The sequence below is a fragment of the Atractosteus spatula genome, chromosome 1 (assembly GCF_055471065.1).
Source record: "Atractosteus spatula isolate fAtrSpa1 chromosome 1, fAtrSpa1.hap1, whole genome shotgun sequence".
In the NCBI taxonomy this organism is placed as follows: domain Eukaryota; kingdom Metazoa; phylum Chordata; class Actinopteri; order Semionotiformes; family Lepisosteidae; genus Atractosteus; species Atractosteus spatula.
In genome coordinates, this window is record NC_142706.1 from 46,384,345 (window position 1) to 46,406,046 (window position 21,702).

Below are 21,702 nucleotides of genomic sequence, written 5' to 3' on the forward strand. Positions count from 1 at the left end.
TGATGAGCCACTGAATGAATGAACTACAACATATCTCAACCGTGTGGACACCTCACTATATATTTACTGTATATTACATATACCATTAGACCAATACCCCACTGTCACTATACTATTGCTAGCTAACTAGTACATTGGTACCCATGACACTGTATTGTTAAGTAGAACAACATCAAATATTTCACAAAATTGTAATGTCATAAACATATCCCTTTCCTTCCACATTATTTTTTAACACGCCCGAAGGCTGGGCTTGTTTTTTTTTTCAGATCTTTATTTAATGACATCCAAAGTAAAAAAGTACTTATATGAAGACGTGCACTGCAATGGAGCACAGTATAGTAAAATCATAGTAAGTCTAAAGAGTAAACCATGATACAAGCAACACATAGGAGAACTGTAAAGAATTACAGTGAAAAAGTATGAAGATAACTTTTGAAAATGATGTAATTAAATAAGAAACTATGCTTAAATAACTGAGCAGTGCAAATGTAGCATACATACATATCTAACTTTCTCCTAAATAAGGATCAATCCTTTATTAAGTGAGATAAAGAAGTTAAGAACAAATTCTCATCTACAATGACCTGGCTGAGTGGCATCCACTATTGTTGCACAAAAGACAAAGAAGTGAAAGACAGGCGAAGAGCAATCCATGAACAATACAGAACATGACAGGACCTGGCAGACTTAACAGATATCAGGCACAAAAGACTTGATCACACAACTCAAAGTGCCTTCGGATACGCATTCAGATTGTTCCAGTCACTGGCGGAAAACTGAGGCAGCACCTGCTTTTGGGTTTGATAAACGTGCTACATCCTTAATTGGTGGGTATTACAGAGAACAGAAGTAAGTCATTAAGGTGGGAAGTGCTATTCTTTTAACCACAAATACTATATATCACAAACTGTTTTCAAAAACACATCGCTCATCACCCAATGGCTTACATTAAAATGCAATGACTCCATGAAAGCAAAACCTGAGCCTAATTAGCATCACATACTGTTGTAATTTACTACTCCAACGGTGATCCACAGGTGACCCTATATGATGTACTGTATGTAGGAAGTATAAGCCGAGACTATAAAAGATACAATGGTTGAAAAGAAGTGTTTTAATCCCCTTACTTTGACAGTGAAATCTGCCCTCAGTGGTCCCGTCATTCTCAAGATCTCCTTGTCCGGAAACTTCTGAAAATCCACGGTTGTATTCTCAATATGGTAAGGGCCAGACGTGCTTAGATTATTATCTCCTTTCAAGCCTTGAAGGGTTTTTGTCTCTAAATCTAAACAAGAAATTATAAATGTAACACAAACAGATAAGCAAACATGGCAAAGTATTCATTTTTCACAAGCCATGGCATCACAAGAGGGTTCTGTCTTTTTATATATGTTCACTAATGTTCAATTATTAAAAATATATTTTACTTCCTTCTTGAATAAATTAATTGGAAATACACTTCATGCTAATACTACATTTTGTTGCAGGAAGGCAGTAACATACATTTTGTTGCAGTTTAATATATGATGCAGTTTAATTAGTTAGAGCTCACTGCAGAGAGAGAATTGTATGTGCATAAAATATTACTAATTGATTAAATGATTGGTTTCAAACTACAGAATTTAGGGAGCTTACAACAAATCATACAGATTAAAACTGCTAAATATTACACTAAATAGCTGTCATTGTTGTTTCATTTAACGCACATTTCACATGGTGTTTAGTTGTTTATACAGTATATTTAGAATGTGAAATTAATCATACATTTTGAATTGCTCAAAAAAAATACTAGACGTTCAAGTTTGAGAAATGTAATAAAACAACAGGTCTGTGATTTGCAATTGTGAGTCAAATCTTAGATTTAGCCTGGGCCAAAGTCTCAGTTTTGTTTGGAGAATAACATATTTGGCAAAACATATGACCCGCAGCTCATGGTGGAACAGATCCGAGTGTAATGCTTTCTAACAGTTCTACTTAAGCTGTGGTCCTTTACGTCTGCTCCATTGAAGAATTCCATGGCTGTCACTATACAAATAATCAACAAGTAAGTTTTTATAGACGGCTGTGGAAGTACCCCGTGCGATAGCACAGAAAACTACCACAGATCAGCAAATCCCAGAACTGTTGAATAAGGGGAGATGCCGAGGTCCACTGGCTCTCCCGTTAGTTTTACAAATCCCTTCTGTCAGGTAGGTTTGAGGTCCAAGGCTCTTCTTGTTGGAATCCAAGCAGATTGAGAGGTTATTTCATAAAAATGCACAGTGAGACCAAATCTAGCCTCTGTGTTTTGTCTGGGCAAGGGAGGGAAAGTCAGCTGAGGTCAAAGCTGTCATAATTTCACTACAGATCATGCTTAGGAAGGTTCTCAGTGATCTCAGGTTACAATGACTTGGGTACAACTTGCCTCTCTGCGGTCCAGTAGCTCGTCAGTATTAATCTGATGTGGTTCACCAAAGGAAAGGAGGAACCAGTCCATAATGAGACCAAAGGCAATTTATGAGGCCTCGGTCTCACTTACATGTGGATTATTGCTCTAAGGTGACAAGCACATTAAGTATTTCTTGTTACAGAAAATACAACCCCAAAACTGGAAAATAAAAAATCGAATTAAACATACACTCAATTTCAAGGAAATTATTCATGTGTATACTAGTGGTTTGTTTAGAAAGCTGTCAAGCTATTTTGAAATGTAACAGTTCTACTTATTAATCACGCAGCCTATTCTTTTTTAATTTTACACATTTATAATATGTAAATCTTATTTCAGGACATTTCTCTTCTAATATATAACTTTTTACTTAACTAAACAGTTTACTGAAATGTATCTCACAGGATCATTGTCTAGATATATCCTTAACTTACAGGTATTTTTCAAACCACTACTGATTACATGAAAGAAAACTTTTTAACTTATCAGCCCAGATGTTTACTATTTTAAAGTCCTCTTTAAGAAAAATGGTAAAGTATTTTAATGAGCGCTGTGTCCTTAAATTACAGCAGTACCTCGGAATGGATCCTTTTACTGGCATCATAGAAAAACATTTGTTCTCGATTTTACCCAAAAGTATGTTTCCTGCCAAAAACAATGCTGCCAAATCCTTTTACATCATGACACTGGTCATGCAAGCCATTAGCTAGGAAATGATTCTACTGGGTAATGTCAAGAAAAATGTTAAACCTCATAGATCTACATTTAATAAGCATAGCATATTTTGGCTGTTATTACATTGAAGAAATCAACTGGTTATTAAAATGGCTTGAGTATGCATTTTAAGGAAACAATTGTGTTTTGAATTATTATTATTATTATTATTATTATTATTATTATTATTAACTATCTTATTAACTATTATTTATTACATTTTTGAGTCATCAGATTAGATACATTGATTTCCTTTTTTCAGGAAAGATATTTAAGATGAGTCACTTTTAACATAGCATAATACTGCTGCAGAAATCCCACAGTGCTGTGCAAAATATGAGTTATTGTCAGCTTATAGTACTACAGTTTATAGGACATGCAGTTATGCACATGTGAATAACCTAGATGTCTCAATTTGATTGGAAGATCCTGAATTTTCATTGTATGGCAGTCAGCTTGTGATTGAATAGCTTGAATCATTTTAGTCCTTACTGATTAATCCAAAAGAGCTTTATGTCCCAGGCCATAAGATGTGAGTGAACTGGGGACAACTGGAACTCTCAAGAAACAGATGCAAGTGTGGATCTCAAGGAGAGTTTCGTATATCCTCTTGTTTTAAAACACCAAATTTTCTCCATTGAGGCCTTAAAGAGAAATTTTAGTTGTGCGTGTTATGAGTACCACTCTCTTGGAGCCACTTTTGCACTTCTGGGCATACACCTTACTTTATTTTATTAATTTACCTCTATTTACAATATGACTAGTCCTTTTCCATACAGTGTTTAATGCAGCATTTGGAAAAAGTTTTTATTTGTTTGTCAAAGTGGTCATCCATTTTACAATTTTGGTCCTACAGTAGATGGCACTTTCCACTTTTGATCTCTGCCTGTCATTCGACACTCAGGTCATCCATTCACACTACAGAATAACAAGCAAGTCATGCTCATATGATGTGAAGGGGAAAAGAAGATATAAAGAGGAGACACCTAAAGTTTGATCTTAACCGTGTGACTCTATGTAGCACAAAGCAAAATGTTCCACCCATTGCACCTAAAGGCAAGGCTTAAACATATAACCAATTAAACTTGACGAAAAAAAAACATGGCCAACAGAATCAGCAGAGTTGTATTTTTCTGGTCCAAAACACCCTTTGACCTACCAAGACTTACACAAGTGATCAGTGCCTTTCAAGACCAGTCGAACATGTCGACTTCCGTAAGGAATGACAATTACTGTATCCTCCGCTGCGACCAAAAAGACAGAGAAAAGACACAGGCTTAACTATTACAGTACACACTGGGCTCTGTACATAATGCAGAAAGCTATTCTGATTCACAATATATAATATATACAGTAATATATAATATATATGTGATATATACTTTATGGAGACTTAATAAATCGAGAATACTGATTGAAAATATTCTAGAATAGTTTAATAATAAGGAAAACCAAAGTTATTATATTATCAGCCTAGAATAGAAATCTTAAAGTTGAAGACCCATCTATAATTTTGCTGCCTTGCATTATTATCGTACAGTACCACACAAGTAGAGTATATTTCTTTCCTTCTGCTCTTTTGTTTTACAGTTGCATAAACTATCAGCAATTTGCAGCATTTTGTTGTGTTTCACAACTTACTTTTGCTTGTGGAGAGCTGTGATTTGTAGTGCCCTCGGACTAGTCTGCAGGAAGACCCATCTCCATTGCACACTCCACAGTTGTCTTCTTTAGCAGTGCTTCCTAATTCGTGGTCACAGCCAACAATCTGCCAGGAGACCAAAAAATGTAGGCATCCGGCCATCTATAAATCTATCCGTAACATACTGAGATCTGTAATAAACACTCCGCAATAAATGTCAAGAAAATATTTCTTTGAGGGGTGTTTTACTTTGTGCTTTACAGTGCCTTGAAACCAAGTAAGGAATATTTCTTATATTATCTTAATTAGTGCAGGAGTGTGTTCCACATTGTTGTAGGTATCCATCAGTGGAACAAGTAATAGGTTTATTACTTGCTCATGCCCGAAGAAGGCCCCACAGCTGAAAAGTTGTGTTTCCTTTCTTCTCTTTTCAGCATTGAATAAACCTATTACTTGTTCCTTTGCAGCCTACGCATGCTGACACAGCTACTTACTTGAACTACAGGTATCCATCAATTCTCATGACCATGTTTTGCTTCCCTGTGTTGTTATTTTGTTAGATTTCATTGTTTTAAAAAGAAAAATAATGTAGCATACTTAAGAGTACAGTGAGAATATCTAACGCCATAACTCACTGTTTTTTTATCAGACACCAGCGAGCAAATATAGGACTTAACTAGACTTCATTCACCCAGAAAAGAGTTCATATTGAGCCTTCAAATTAGGGTAAAATGATTCACTTTAAACAATGGTTACATATCATATTTCATTAAACAAAATTGAATGCCATTGGAAAAAAGGGTGAATACTTTTGGAAGTCATTTGGATATGAAATGTATTTCCTTTCTCTGACATGTAAATTAACTGTAGTTCAGTTAAACGGATTTCAATTAAAAAGAAACTGTCCCTTTCCAAACATATGTTTGTGCTACACTAGGATTCTTTTTTGTTCCTTTTTCCTTCACTGGAATCGTGTAACTGTAGTTTCTAGACACTGGGCATGAATAATGAGGGTAAAGGCAAGAAGTAGGAAGCTGAGACTCTGTACCTGACACGCGCCACTAATGCACATATCCAGCGACTCCGTGTAGCACCTCGTCCCGTCCAGGACTTTGGGTGCCAGTTCCACCACCAGGGAAGTTCCTTTTGCTTTGCACTTGAGGGCACAGGGATTCTCAGGGTCATTGTAGACAGGAAGCCACTCATAGTACTGACCCTGGTACCTGACATCCACATGGGCCGAACATTGCTGGGCCCGAAAGTCTCCTGCCTCTGGGGGACATTCCTGAGGCCGAACAAGGAACAGAAGGAAAGACCACAGTCAGGTCACCACATGGACAGAGGTTTAGGTGCATTCCATTTACATCTGTCCGTGTAAAACCCAATTGATTAAAATGGAAAAAAAAATATTATACTATGACTAAACAGTACAGTTTAAAGTTAATTTGAGCAGGATCAGCTCTGTTCATTGATACTGCCAGAAGATGATCAAACTACTATAATATTCACTGCCCCTGAGGTCTTCATCTGGCTTACTTTCAATACGAAAATGCCTGACAAGTAGAGAGAATTCAGTGTCCATGCCTAATATTCTAGGTGTACTGGAAATACAGATACACAATTCAAAAGTAGAACAAACTCAATTCTATTGAAAGAGTAGCCTGTCAGCAGTGGATTTGAATATTCACCCAAACCAGTACACTCTCCATGAGGAGACATTTAAACCACTATTGCTCCATTCGTGCTGCTACTTCTCAATTATATTTAATGTTTGACAAAGAGAAGTGGAAGATATGAAGTATAGTACAGAATGTTGAAGAGACAAGATGGAAGATATGAAGACACTGATGAAAAAATAAATATTATTTAAGTGTTCAGCAGGAGTCTAAGTGTATTTTACAAACTGTAGGGTTTCTCTTCTCTAGCTCTTGGCTGAGTTCAATTTGATTATAGAGCGTGTTAAATCTGTGACAACAATCCTCTTAGGTTAGGTGTGTTTATAAGTACTGAACAGAAACTATCTGCAGTTACAATGCAGTAGCCCCCATTGTCACATGTGACTGTATCCTAGGAGTATTAACCTCTCTTGTTTAGCCACACCCTTGCCAGATGCTGACCAGACTTAAACCAGTGCTGACAGCAAGGAAAAAGTAACTAATTATTGGAAAAAAGGGGAACGCTATTGTAATCGATCCCTGGTGACACTTTAAAGAATCACATTTTTACTATTTCATGCCAAAAAACACATCTTTGTTGTGTTAAAACTGACACTCTGAAACTACAGAATATTGTTCCTCCGTATTCGTTAGATTGGTTAAATGGCTTCCATTCGGATAAATTGCAAGCATAGAAATTCTGCCGGGAGCAACGAACACATGAAAGGCATTTTTTCATTCCAACATATCTAATGTTTTCTGAACCAGACAAGAATTCTCCTGACATGATTGCACCAATAAACTCGGTTTTGTGATCAAACTGATTATACCAATAAACTTAGAGTAATAATACATTACCTACCTTGGCCGGAACAAACACATGACTAAGTGAGCATTGAGCAATACTTTTGTGATGACATAAAGGCTAATGAGGCTGTGGTTCAAGAAATCATTAAGTAAATAATGAAATCATATGGAAGTAATGCAGATAGGTAATTGCTACTGTTATTTTCAGAACTGAACTACAGGATCTTCTGCCCATCTCATGCTGTGTTCACTTTAAGCAAACCCATGGTCTCATGTAACTTTTAATTGCCATGTGTTTGGGTTATATTTTGCAGAAAAGGTAATTGAAATGACTTTTCAACAGCATTTCCATGTTAGCTAGCAGACTGAAACTGTCACTTTTATGTGAGCTGAAAGTAATTTTTGGAGGTCAGATGCTCACTGTCTGTCGAAGTAACTTGGTTTCTATTGCTTTTCTGTTGCAGTTTAACTCTTTTGAAATAAAGTGAAACTGATAAAACGACACACAATGATAAAAAATGACAAAATATTTACAAATACTGTATATCAAAATACATCCAATCCACCATCCAAATCCGATATACAGTACCATCTATGAAACATTTACCTACCACGTTGCTGCATGTCCTGTATCTTATATTCTGTCCTTCACAACTCCTGAAGCAAAAGGAAAAGAGGACATAGGTTAATTGACTTAAATGAACTTTGATACAGTAAGAGTTTAAAAACAGGCAGGGGAAGAAGGGCTCTGGGATACAGTTTCTAGCAGTCAAACCCTCCTACTGTAGGTACTATAGATCACTGCAAGACAAAGGAAAGCAATAAGAGCAGAACAGAGATAGAACTTATTGCCAACTTAAACTGCTTTTGAAAAAACAAACAACAATTTAAAAAAACAAGCAGTAGTCATTATGACGCATGGGATATATAAATATTAATTACCTCTAAGAACATTCCCATTTTATATCTATAGTTTATGATGTTACTACCTTTATGTGATGCTCTGTATTAATCTACATTCAATATCATCGGCCAGGTGTTTGAACTGTCAGTTTTGAATGTTATTGATTTAATTCAATTTCCTTTTCAGCATTTGCAGTTTCTACTAATATTCCTATTTTGGTATCATCTGAAAACTTCAGCAATTTACTAACTGTATCAGAATGATTAATATAGTTTTGGAAGTGTAGAGGTCCTAATACAGACCCCTGTGGTACTCCACTAACTACAGCACAGCAATTGAAGAATTTACCCAGTATCTCAGTTTTCTTAATTCGAATGATGTCACTGTACTCTATGTGAACAGATTAATTCCTTGCTGGAAAAGTTAAAAGAATGTCTCAGCTGTGGAGCTGTCATCAGAAGGAGCGAACACACATACAGTATAAGGCATAGGAGTGGGGTGTGGAGAACTGAATAACAGAAATGTGAGAGTGTCTAAAGGCAAGGTGAAGGATGGGTATAAAGAGATGGGTGAATTCCAGGGTAATGTGGAAGCAGCGAACTGTAAATGAATGGAGAGATTGAAACTTTATTTCACTATTTATTGTTGTGGGAATGACTTAACCCAATGACTTAAATGGTTTCTGACATCTTTCAAGTACATGATTCCATGAAATGCAGTGTAATCAAGTAATGAGGTGTAATCAGGGTTGGGAGAGGTAATATGGGGGACCGTTGTTTTGTACAGATCGTTTATCTGAAATGCTCTGGCATGTTCCCCGAAAACAGCTGGCCATCTTATGCCTTTCTGCCAATGTATTGCATTTCCTGAAAGTAATGCAATAAATAAAATGGCTGGATTACCCTCTCTGTGTTCGTGAAATGAGTGGCTTCTGAGGCAGCAACAGTTGCCTGGCATGGATGGTAGTTGTGGGCAGCTAAGAGAATTCTGGACAAGAAGGCTGTGTAGATTAGGTGGTCAGCAGTGTGAGATGATTGGTGGGTCTAGAATAAGGTTCTACTTAAAGGATCATTCTGTAAAATGGAAAAGTGTCAGTGGCCTCATGAATAAAAAAAAAGATGTGAAGGCAGAAGAGGAGGACAAGTGGATTGCAATTCTGGGCGCAGGTGTGGAGTTGATGTTCCAAGAGTTATTTTTGTCTCTGGAAGGGCTCTATCCATACTGTAGAAAAGATATCACTTGTCAGTGAAAATGACCGCATGCTGAGGGTTTTGTCTTGGATGTCCCATTGCTGCATAAACAAGGAAGTCTGAGGAACGTCCCTATGAGTTTGTGGTATGTTTGGGGTGGAAGGAACTGTAAAGAAGATGGCAGATTGCAGTCCCGGGAACCTGAAAGACGAGACTTCAGTGCAGGGAAGGAAGATCGGGAGAAGGTACTTTTAAGAGATGTATGCAAGTTGAAATTGTATTGCTGATTGCTAGAGGAGTTGGAAAAGCCAGATTTTTTCGGCATTAAATTGCTCTTATAGCTGAGGGACGCTGCCAGTACAGGAAGAGAAGAGGCAAGTTTCTACCCAGATGTTCACGTGACTCAGTCGCAGCCTCTTACCCATGACAGCAGTGCTAACGTGGTGGTAGAACAATGATCAAAAATGCAATCAGAGTGAGAACCAATTTCTCTAGTTGGGAAATAGTGTACTGTAGGTCTTCTCTTGAAAGCATTGACATTAGACAGTTGCAAGCAGATGTAATTGAGCACTCCATGGTGTAAGATTAATCTGTTTGAAGAACAATGTAGAATTGAGATTCCTGTGTGGATTCAACAATATTCATTATGAAGTGAATATTGATGCAGCATGTCAGGGACATTAAGCATATTTTTAAATGGCAGGATTTAAACTGGGATCTTCATTCAGAGGTTTGTGGTGAGGTATATACAGACTTAGTTACCAGGTATTGCTGTGGAAGGCAGATCCATTTAGAAAGACAGTTTTAAGAAGAGACTTGACAGTGGCTATTGGATTTTAAAGAAAATCAATCTAACCGCTCTGATAAGCAAAATATCTCAGGTTGTAACTTTAATCTTGTAAAATTCCTCAATGTAAGAAAATTCTGTACAAAATATAACTTCTATAGGGGTGAGGAATGGTATACAATAACTCCTCATTAAGTTCGAAACTAAAATCAATCATTTACTTAAATGCACTTGATATGGCAACAGCATTGTAGAACATAGAAATATATAAATACTCATTTATCTTACTGGTATTGCCATGCTAAAACTGGTTAAGAGATTCTGGAATTTCGTTTTACTGAAATTCTGCTTTACCTCTAAAAAACCCCCAGTAGTACTGTATTTATTATAGCACATGTAAGAATAAATGTGAAAAGACTCACTGGCATCCCATATCATGGCAAATTTTGCTTTCTTGGTAATAAAAAAAACTGAATTATTCTTAAAGTAATTCAGATTGATCTCTTTTTGGACTAAGACTGTTAGGTTGAATGGGGAAGGTGATCAGGAATTCTTGTGACATCATGTGTTTGCAAAAGGTGTCCAGAATTCCCAAGCTAACATGCAACTTCTGAACAGTTACCAACATACACAGCTAACACAGGCATGTACCTTCTGCTGTTTGATAAGGGTTTTGGCAGAAATTTCACTACAGCAATCAGTCACTTTTCAGAAAAGATACATAAAACATATTGCATATGTTCCTGTTCCGTAAGTGCAAGGAATATAATTGCAGGAAACTGATTTACATAAACCATGCCAAATTACCATTACAAAAGCAATTTAATACTATTAAATAATAGTAGTCAAATATTCATTAGTTGCAAGTTACATGCTGTATAATTGCAATTCAAATGGAATGGAAGAGCTTTTTAAAGATCAAAAAACATTACTATGATAAGTCTTTTAACTCTACCAATATCTCCTTATGTAGAGGAAGACTTGATTGCATTCAATGCTATCATTTTAGAAATTTCAGATTGAGATTTCTTTAATAATTTTCCTAAAATATGCAAGAAAACAATTCAGAATTATTATTTGGACTGTCAGCATTTATCAGAAGGGAATCTTTATCACTTTGATTCTGTACAGAGTAAAGTAATAGAAACCTCATGTAAGAATATAAGAAAAATTTGCACAACATACAAACTTTTGTACAAATTTAAATAAATTGTTTAATGATATATTCTTTCTACCCCCGCACTTCCTCAACATTCAGCTGAGAATTATGGCTACAAGCTACAACTGTCAGAGTTGTACAGGAGGGAGGAAGATAAGGACTTTTCCTCCAAACATGCACTCAGAGCCATTCACTATTTTACACACCAGAAGTCCCACAGTGGTTTATAACTGAGTCAGCTGGAGTTTCTTTGCCTGCTGAGTCTGCAGGAAGTCTTAAACACCCATTTTTCAATGACTCAGCAGGTTCTAAAGCATCAATGATAAAAATGTGAATTTTAGAACTTTTTATGGAAATTTGTACTTAGAGGAAGCATCTATCTGAATATTAGAAACTCGGGTTAAAATCTGGGGAGTGAGTCTTTCTATTATTAGAAAGCTAATACTCCTGAATTGTCTAAAAGAGGATTATGCATTTTCCTTTAATAAAGGGCACACACAACTCTCCTGTACTGGTATTGTATATTTTTCACATACGTTTGTAGTATCAGTACCAGCCTTCTCCAGGAGTAATGTGTTTCGATTTTGAGTGCAGGGGACTTTCATCTTAGCCAAAAGCTAATCTAAAACTTTTAACTAAGTTGCGAATTTTCTTTTGATACCTCACCACGCACCCTGAAATACACAATCTTACAAAAGAGAAGGAAAATGAGTGGATACCTCTAACTCAAGAATGACACAAGTTCTACATCAATGTTACCAATTGACAGTATTATAGAACAGATTTAAACATATGGTAGAATCTCTAACAAAGGACTTGCTTACCCAAGATCCAGGATTTTTACTGGTGTAGCCTGGAGTCTACAGTTTGAACATTATCAGATTACAAAGGAAAGGTATTTTTCTAATGCATGGTTACATTAGACGCTTTACCAAACCCACATCATGGCAATAAGGACTTCATTGCGTGTCTTCGTTTCTCACAAAGAGACCAGGGTAAGAGCAAATCACAGCAATATTTTTACATTTCTGAACATTAACGTCTTCTCAACAAAGCCTAAAAGCTGACAATGATGAATCCATTACAGCTCCTAAAGCTCTACGTCTACCACTGGGTGCTTTCCAAAGATATGCCTCACATTTTATAATAATGACTTGCTGTACATGTCCAAATCCAGCCTCCTCCAGTTCAGTGCCAAATGTGCCACATATTGTTCTTCTCAGCTTTCTCTGCAGTTCTGACCACCAACCCCATTGCTGTAATGTATTTACACTTACTGCAGATTTTCTGGAAAATTATTGGTTTCCTCAATAGCATCACAATGTGGCTGTCTGCTTTTTTTAATAAAGCACTGGTGCTGGCCTGTGAAGTGTGGGGTGGTTGGCAATTATGCACGCATATTAAAGAATATTTTTGAATATTCAGTCATACATGGGGCTCCGTTATGCCGTTTTAGAGGGTTTTGATCTGCCACACATTGACTGCAAGTGATCATGATTCCCACCCTGAGTGATTTTGCTCTTGGATCCCTTTCTTTAAGAGCACCACAGCTAACCAACACAAGAAATCTTAACTTGGCTGTATTTTAATATGAAAGGGATATCTTTTCCATCGCCCGTAATTCAGAAACATTTTAATACTGAATAAGTAAGGCCTGAGTCCTTTTGTGTTTATTTTCATGTAAAGCACGTAAAAAGTTTAAGGTTAAAGGGGTTAGAATATTAAATCCTTCAACAAGTGAAATTACAAAATGATGTATGCACATTTTTTACCTTAATAACTTATTCAAAACCTGAATGCTCAAGCTGAAGACTTCTAAAGGAAAGATATGTCACAGTAAATGTCAGCACAAACTAAAGGGGAAAAAATTAAATGTGTGGACTGCATAAGCATTCAGAACTGTGAGCTCAGTATTTGATGGAAGCCCCTTTGGCAGCAATTCCAGCTGCATGTCTTTTGGGTAAGTCTTACTTTTGTCCTCTTACTTTTGGATCTAAGAAGCTAAGTCCATGTTGGTTATCTAGCCACAGATATGTACAGTAGATAGAGCAGATATTCAAATTTCATGAATATGTTTTGATGGACGAATAAACACTTTAATGTTTTTGAGTCCTTCTTGTGCTATCTCATCATAAATACTATGGTATGTGGAACTTGCTTTAAAGGGAAAATAATAATAATAATAATACATGGCCCATAATTTCACAATACTGTACTCCAAATTTTGCCACATAGTTGCAGTATCACTTAGGTTCTGTTTTGCAAACCCCATGCGAGATGTGAAATTCTTTATCCAGTAGCATAGAGGGCTCCTTTGTGCAGTGACAGGGAATCTGTTCACTCGCTGACATTTTCTCTCATCTCAGCCACTGAACTCTGTATTTCTTTCAAAGACCCTGATCAGTTTCCTTCTTGGCCGCCTGCTCATTTAGGAGGGACAGCCTTATCTCGCCAGTGTCTGGGTGGTATGAGACACATTCCTCTTTTTAATGACTGACATGATGGTTCTCAAAGAGATTTTCAGTGTTTTGGATTTTCTTATATCTGTCTCCTGATCTATGCTTTGTACTTTATCTCAGAGTAGTTTTGAAACTTCCTCGGTCTTAATGGATGAATCCTTGCTTGAGATTATGGAGCCTTTACAGAGACAGGTGCATTTGTGAAATCACGGGAACCACTATTATTGCACAGAGGTCACTCAATCAAATGTGTGGCTCAACATGGAAATTTTGTGCATCTAAATTAATATAATTTGGCAGAATAAAGTATCTGCAATTAAAACGGTAGTCACTTCTATCTAGTCACTTATTTCTTTTTGTTTTTGCTTTGAATGTGTGGAGTAGCTTGTGTACATAAATATTAATTGCTAATTCAAAGTGTAATGACTGCAAGGTTTAAAACAACAAAATGTAAAAAACTGTGCAGAGGCCTGAATATATTTGTAAGGCACTGTACATGGATATTTTACACTGTAATAATATTTTTCAACACATAGATCTATTATAGAACATTTAGCAAAATAACCAAAGTGCAGAGACACATTGGAAGCTGAATTACTGTACATAGGGATAATTAATTGAAACTTACAATAAAGGTGACACATCTGTATGACATCTTGGATTGGAAAATTATTTTGTTTTTAAAAGTAGACAGGAAAACGTGTTTACTTGCTAATGGACGAATTAATTGTGGTCTTGACGGATCAATATCATCTGTCAGTGGTATAATTAAGAATAAGGCAAAACATCCATCAGTTCAATCAAGACATGAACCTTGCTGGAATCAACTTTTTCATAATTCATGAATTGGGTTTTTAATGATCAAACTGACTAGACTCATGACGCAGGGTTTTTATAGTAGGTGCTCTTAATAACCAAGTTACATTTCTGCAAAATTCATTACATTAGCAGAATTCTATTCAAAATCATTCATTCCTTCCCAGCGGGGTGATTTCAGCAGCAAGGGGTTCAACATCCAGCACAAGACAGAAATAAAGACAAAACAGAACATAAAAAAACACCTCTAAGAAAAAAGTATACATACTATCACAGCAAACAGACCATAGAAGTGATTGAAAGCAAAAGTGTGTAGTATTTAGGAAGGTATTAGCACATGCACATTTGTGTGTGGGTGGGGATCTGTGCAATACACATCGGGTTGATTAGACTTCTTCAATCGGTTACAGTTTCAAAAGTTCAATTTTCGCGAACGCGAAGGACACAGAACGAGCAACAATAAAAAGGAAAGAGAAAACAAAATAAAACAATTTGCGCTCTCAAGCCAACGGGTCGCCACACCGAGCAGCGCCCCCGCCCACATTTACCGATAATTATACAGACAGCTTCATCCCGCTGGCTGAATGCCTTCCTACAGATCGCAGGTTTTGTGACCAGGATGCGTGTGACCAAATTAGGTTACACTAGGTTACATGACCTCTTTATTTATGCACACAATCCTCAAGATGTGTTAGCCTATGTGTGAAGTGTCAAAAGAATACATCTGCATCATGTTTGCTGAAGAAGTTCCTGTAACAGATTTTTTCTTCAGAATTCTTTCACATAGCACATAAGAAGATGTTTTTCATTAGCAAAAGAACGAGGCATCTAATTCATCCAGCTGCAAAATCCCCTGGAATACTTTACATTATTATGCATTTCATTAGATCAATGTACATTTTATTTAACAAACAAAAGTGTTATATAGCTCAGGACTTACAGACCACAGAACATATGAAGTAACTTAGACTTGTGCTTTAAACCACACACAAGAAAAAATACCCTATAGTATACTATATCAGTCTGTTCACATCTCAGAATCATATGCAGAACATGCCATTGCCATTTCAGATTTTCTAAAATTTCTAATTTAATCCAAAGTGACAATCTTATGAGATTAAAGAGTAATTGATAAACGTTCTTTGCTACAATGTTACTGATTATTACTACATCAGTTACTTACATTACTGACATTGTTTTGCAGTTACAATGTGCAGCCAGAACTAGTTTTGTTGTATGACAACAAATTTCTCCATTGACCATTCACGGGTCTTTAACAATCTCATAAAATGCATTTTGAGCAGTTCTATTGCACCCCAAGGGAGCTGATTTCATTTTAAGATTTACTTTCACTATTAGGGATATGTCGGATCAAATTTGGCAGGATATAAACTACAAGGGAATGCCCCCCTTCAATGCTTGTTCTTAATGGAAACCATTCTGAGAAAATCTGTGGGGCTAAAAACACAGCTGAACTCTTTTCCACAAAAAGAAACTCTGTGCTTCACAGGGTGCTAAATTCTGAAGATGAACGTTTTTATTTTTCTCGTAATATCTGTTACTACTGAACCTCTGGTACCTATGAACAATTGTAACTTGTTCAATGTCCGACATATGTTACAACTTAAAATGCATTTACCTTCATTTTAGGATCAAACCTAATTTCCAAACCATTTTCAAACCGTTTTAACCAACTCAGTGTCGTGAGGGAGCTGGAGCCTATTTCAGCAGGCAATGGGCACAAAGCAGGATGTCAGACCATGGCAGGGCACACACAGACACAGACATTCGCACCTGGGTCAATTTTTCCAGAAGCCACTTAACCTACCAGTATGTTTTTGGATGGTGAGAGAAAACTGGAGCACCCAGAGGAATAGCCATGTGAACAGGGAGAAAACATACAAACACCACACAGATAGCAGGCCCGATCTGGAATTGAACCTCGGGCTCCTGAGCTTCAAAGCAGCAAAGCTGAAACCACTGAGCTGCCCTGATTCAGGTTTTAGGAATACAAACTTTCTGATGTCCAGACAATGAAGAATCACATTAATAGAACAAACAGAGAACTGAGAAATGCACCTAGTATCTGCCTGTTTGAATGCTCAGAAACACACAAGCGAAGTCAATGATTTACTTGGAGCTGAGGCATCGTCTCAGTGAGTAGGAGGCTCCGCCAGCACAGGTCCGTGAGCAGTCGCTCCAGGATCCCCAGGCGTCCCACAGCGTGTCCCTGTCCTCCTCCGAGCGAGCAGTCCGCGAGCTCTGCAACACAGGGGTCAACGGCCATCACACACCCACGCCTGATACTGTACATTACCAGCAGACACGTCTGCAGCCACATGCATTCCTGCTCAGAGAGCAGTGGGAAAGTACACTAGAATAGAAAAACAAATGAAATGAACACAGCCACATACAGACAAGACCATCTATCCCTGAATACAGTGATGTTTGTTACTGTAATTCTGAACCCTTTGAGACAATGGCTAACTGAATCAAAGTTCAACAGGCTAAAGTTAATCAGCAGAAAAAGTGAATTGTACAGAAAATGGCCTCTTATGGCGCTGATTTAAATACTTTAAGTAGGCCACAACTGGAAATTATAAAGGGAAGTCATTGAAGGGAGGAGAATTTGAACTATATCTTTACACAAAGAAATGTGGGTATCTGGGAAACATGTTCCAGACAGGCGGCTGTGGTCCAAACTCTGAGCTCCTCTAGGATGAGATTTTAGTTTCAGTCAACCACTCAACTACCAAACAAGCAATATGGGCAAAATGGCCATCTCATGTTTACAATATTTCTTTTATTTTTCCCATTCTAATGTTATCAAGTGCATACACAAGACAAAAAGACGATGCACCCGAATGTGCTGCTGTCCATAATAGTAATGAAATTATGAAGAGGATGTTCTGTACTCATAACATACAGTATGATTGGTACAGTAAATACAGTCTGCTCACTGAGCCACCTGTAAATTACCATTCTAAACTCCTCCAGATATTATACACCACAATGTACAGTACATATACTTTATAGTACTTCATCTATCTTATGAAAACTATCCCAAATTATCTGGCGCCAAAATGATTCCAACAAATTTTTCAATTTTAAGTGAGTTTTCATCTGTATGGAAGACGTGGCTGAACATTCACAACATTTTATAGATAAACAAATTAAAGGTTCTTAGATACTGTAACTACTGTACATTAATGACATTTGCATTTGGAATGCACACAGTATGGAGTAATAAAATGTTCAAAATTACAGAACAAGCAATAAATTTTAAATTCACTAATTCTAAAAAAGTAAAATTGTCTTAGCATTTTGTACTACTTGAGACAGGAGACAGAAGGACTTAATTTACATCAATGGTACCATGAGAGCTTGTTTTATTACTGAAACTTTTCAGTTCCCTTGGAATATGTGCTAGAGAAACTGAAAGATACAGTTTCAGAACATTTTAAACAGAAAGGAGAGATATGATTTTATTATTAATAAAATTTGTCTTCCTTTCTCTCCATGTATCAAACATTAACTGCCACTATTTAATTTTAAAATGCTGGACACTGTAGCTTTAAAAGAATTAAACCAGACTTCTATTTTTTTTCTTCCTTTGATTTTCTGTTCTCTGTAGAAAAATTGACTTATCCATGGTGTCACTCATGTAGCATTATTGCATATTTACATGGGAAACCTTTGGGAAGGTTCTAAAATAGGAAAGTTAAAATTAGCTGTATACTGTACCATTACAGAAAGGTATGTCAAAGAAGAGCAATACTGTGAAATTATGGCTCATGTATTAATTAAGGTTTTATTATTATTACCTGTGTTGAGGGACCATTTATTGAAATATCCTTTTAGCAGTCTCTTAACAAAAGCTTGATTGGATACCAATTTCCTTTTAAAGCAGGTTCCATCGTAGTAATAATAATAAAAATAATAACAATAAACTTTATTTTATATAGCGCCTTTAAAGGTTTCTTCTCAAAGCGCTTTACAGAATAACAATAACAATAAATAAAAATAATACACAAGATATAACACAATTACAATATACAGAGGAGAGTGGATGGTGGTACTAAGAAAAGCAGAGGGTGAAGAATGGAACCAGTTAAGTAAAGGCTTTTCTGAAGAAGAGGGTTTTGACTCTGGATTTGAAGGAGTTTAAAGAAGGTGACTCTCTGATATCCTTGGGGAGAGAGTTCCAGAGCTTGGGGGCATAACAGGAGAAGGCCCTGTCACCCATACAATGTAGATGGGCTTGGGGGACAGTAAGGAGGGCAGAATTTGAAGAGCGGAGGTTGCCAGGTGGGGAGTAGGGTGATAATAGTTCAGACAGGTACTGAGGTGCCAAGCCATGTAGACCCTTATAGGTGAGCATGAGGATTTTAATGTGCACACGGAATTTGACAGGAAGCCAGTGCAAGGACTCCAGGATAGGAGTAATGTGATCACTTGCACGAGACCTGGTCAGGATTCTGGCTGCTGAATTTTGGACATACTGCAATTTGTTCAACGTAGATTTAGATACCCCAGCGAGTAGAGCATTACAGTAGTCAATTTGAGAGAACACAAATGTGTTGATCAGCTTTTCAGCCACAGCTAGTGATAGCATAGGGTGTAGTCTAGCGATATTTCTGAGGTGAAAAAAATATATTTTGACAATATGCTGCACATGTGGGTCGAATGTTAAGCCAGAATCGAATATCACCCCAATGTTTTTCAATTTAGACTGAAGCTCAAGTGCAGAACCATCTACAGATAGGGTTACAGGATTGGGGTGCCAATAAGCATGACTTCAGTCTTGTCACAGTTAAGATGAAGGAAATAGTATTTGTGAAGAATTAATTTGGGATAGTACAAGAAAGACAACAAATATTAAAGTATCTTTCTATTTATCAAAACATATTCAGGGAATTTTAATATCTGTCCAGTAGGCAAACTCTCTCTTTACTGTACATATCTACGACTGGATAACCAACATGGGCTTAGCTTCTAATTAGATAAAAAAATAAGAGGCTTTAGCTGATATTCCAAATAATGTGATAAGGCCCCTTGAACATTCTTAATGATGTTGCATTTCCAGGACTTTTTTAGGTTAAAGATATCTTAGATAAACCCCATGTACCTTTCTTCAATCCCTGTCTCTACAGCGATATGTCTGCGATAAATGAGCTATCACTGAACATACTAGCCAAGTAGTGGCAAATGCACATATTGTAGTCCTGTTGAAAGGATCGACCATTCTATAAAAATAAGAAAAAGTCTGCAAGACATTTTCAGCTCTTTGTTAGTTTTATTTTTAGAAAAGCCTTATGCACTGAATTCAAATTTATATAGCAATAATAAGTGTAGCTTTTGTGTCCTACCTATAAGTTAAGCTTATTCAGATGTCACTGAAAGCTCCATTTGCAGTTACTGACTTTACCGTGACTATAAAGATTTGACTTGCAAAATGTTATCACTTAGACAGGGCTTGTGAACTCATGGTATTTAATGTTCAGCACGTTTTTTCAGTTTGTCCTGGTTTTCCTCATGGGAGCTGTGGGACTCATCCATGCCATAAATATGCATTGCTTGTTTCTCACAAAAGATCTTCAAAACTACCATGATGCCAAATGTGAAATATGTTGTTTGCACAACCTAGTGTCTGTACTCTTAAAATGGTTGACAGAGCCATTGGTGTGCTTTCCTTTCAATAAGTGGCTCAATTTCTAGGCATCTTTCCTTACTGGATTTTGCCAATACAAATTAAGCTGTTTTCATTCCACAAGCGACTGCCAAAAAGCAGCCATTTTTCTGAGACATTCACGTTCTTTTTTTATTTAGATTTAAAAGATTCAGGTTCAGCTTCACACATCCCACATGTGCAAAAAAGCTTCAAGATGGGTGAAGTGATGAGACCTCAAAAACCACAGAAGACTGAGCTCACTCGCTACCTGATCTCTCTCAGAGGTTTGTAGGAGGCAACATTTTGGCCTGATATTTCAGCAAACCGATCCAGGAGCTTTTTCTCTGCTTCACACATAACTCCTGCTTGTTCTTCAGCCAACACTAGCAAATCAAATAACCTTAGACTAGAGCATTTGATTTCTCGTTTATATTGTGGAATTGGCGTCACTCAAACAACAGGTTTGAGAAGGCACACCAAAAGGACCTCTTAAAAAGTTTTGAGAAACTGAACATTTTAAATCTGAAAACTTAGCCATTTCCCTCCCATTCAGTTATATACAGTAGCTGATTAAAGATCAAGCTAGGTTCCTTAGTCTCCTACCATTGCACACATTTATCAAACCATAGCATATATTTCTTAGTAAAGCATAAATTGGTTCCTATTTTCAGCATTGAGGATCCTGAAACCGTAAGAACTGTACTGTGTGAAACATTTATTACCAAGAGACCTTTACAATCAGGAATGCACACAAAACCAGAATCTGATGAGCTCTAACTAAAAAAATCTTTGGGAATTTAAGGTTGGCTTGAATCAGGTGTAACATTCCGAACTTGAAAAAGAGTTAAAGTCTATGACCTGATTTATCTTAAAACTGTTCATGTATTTTCAGAAATAAACACATTCTAAGCACACCTGAAAACAGTAGTTTTATACAAACAAAAACGGGACAACGTCTAAATCTCCCATAATCTCAGCTGGGAAATCTTTGGCGGTGCCCTTTTTTACTAAGGCTCTCTGTGCTCATTATGCACTTTCTAATGCCTAGGAAATTCAAGAAAGATTTAAAACAATTGTTTCTCCTTTTCACATCAATAAAGACTAGGAAGCTGCCTTTGGCTGAAAAAAACGACGGGGGTGATGACCTCATACACAGCATCTTCTATTCACTAAACATACACAGAGACAACCAGCCGCCCAATTTTAAATCAGGGCGGGCGATTAGGCAGCACAAAGCTGCAGAACATAGAAACCCATCTCTGCCAATGGATATTAGGAGCTTCCGTGGTGGGAGAAAAGGGAATGCCAAGCCAGGAAAAAAATCCCCATAAATTACAAAGAATAAAAAAACAAAAAGGGGAAAAAATCACTCCCCCCAAAGCTAATTGCTCTCAGGCTGCAGTCCTGGGGCACAGAGGCAGAATGCCAGACAGAGGGGGGTTGCCTATTGTGTGAAAGTGCTTAATA

At 37.0% G+C, this 21,702-nt stretch overlaps 1 protein-coding gene across 1 annotated transcript in view; it reads right to left on the bottom strand.

The window, feature by feature from the left end:
* Positions 1 to 21,702, bottom strand: part of LOC148840962 (ADAMTS-like protein 1) — a 209,111-nt gene that overhangs the window by 51,894 nt on the left and 135,515 nt on the right. The window contains exons 3-8 of the mRNA XM_088910463.1: positions 16,699 to 16,826; positions 7,861 to 7,906; positions 5,836 to 6,072; positions 4,787 to 4,913; positions 4,315 to 4,389; positions 1,131 to 1,288 (exon numbers count right to left, since the gene is read on the bottom strand). Of these exons, the coding sequence (XP_088766589.1) occupies positions 1,131 to 1,288; positions 4,315 to 4,389; positions 4,787 to 4,913; positions 5,836 to 6,072; positions 7,861 to 7,906; positions 16,699 to 16,826 (771 nt within the window). The remainder of the gene's footprint in view (positions 1 to 1,130; positions 1,289 to 4,314; positions 4,390 to 4,786; positions 4,914 to 5,835; positions 6,073 to 7,860; positions 7,907 to 16,698; positions 16,827 to 21,702) is intronic.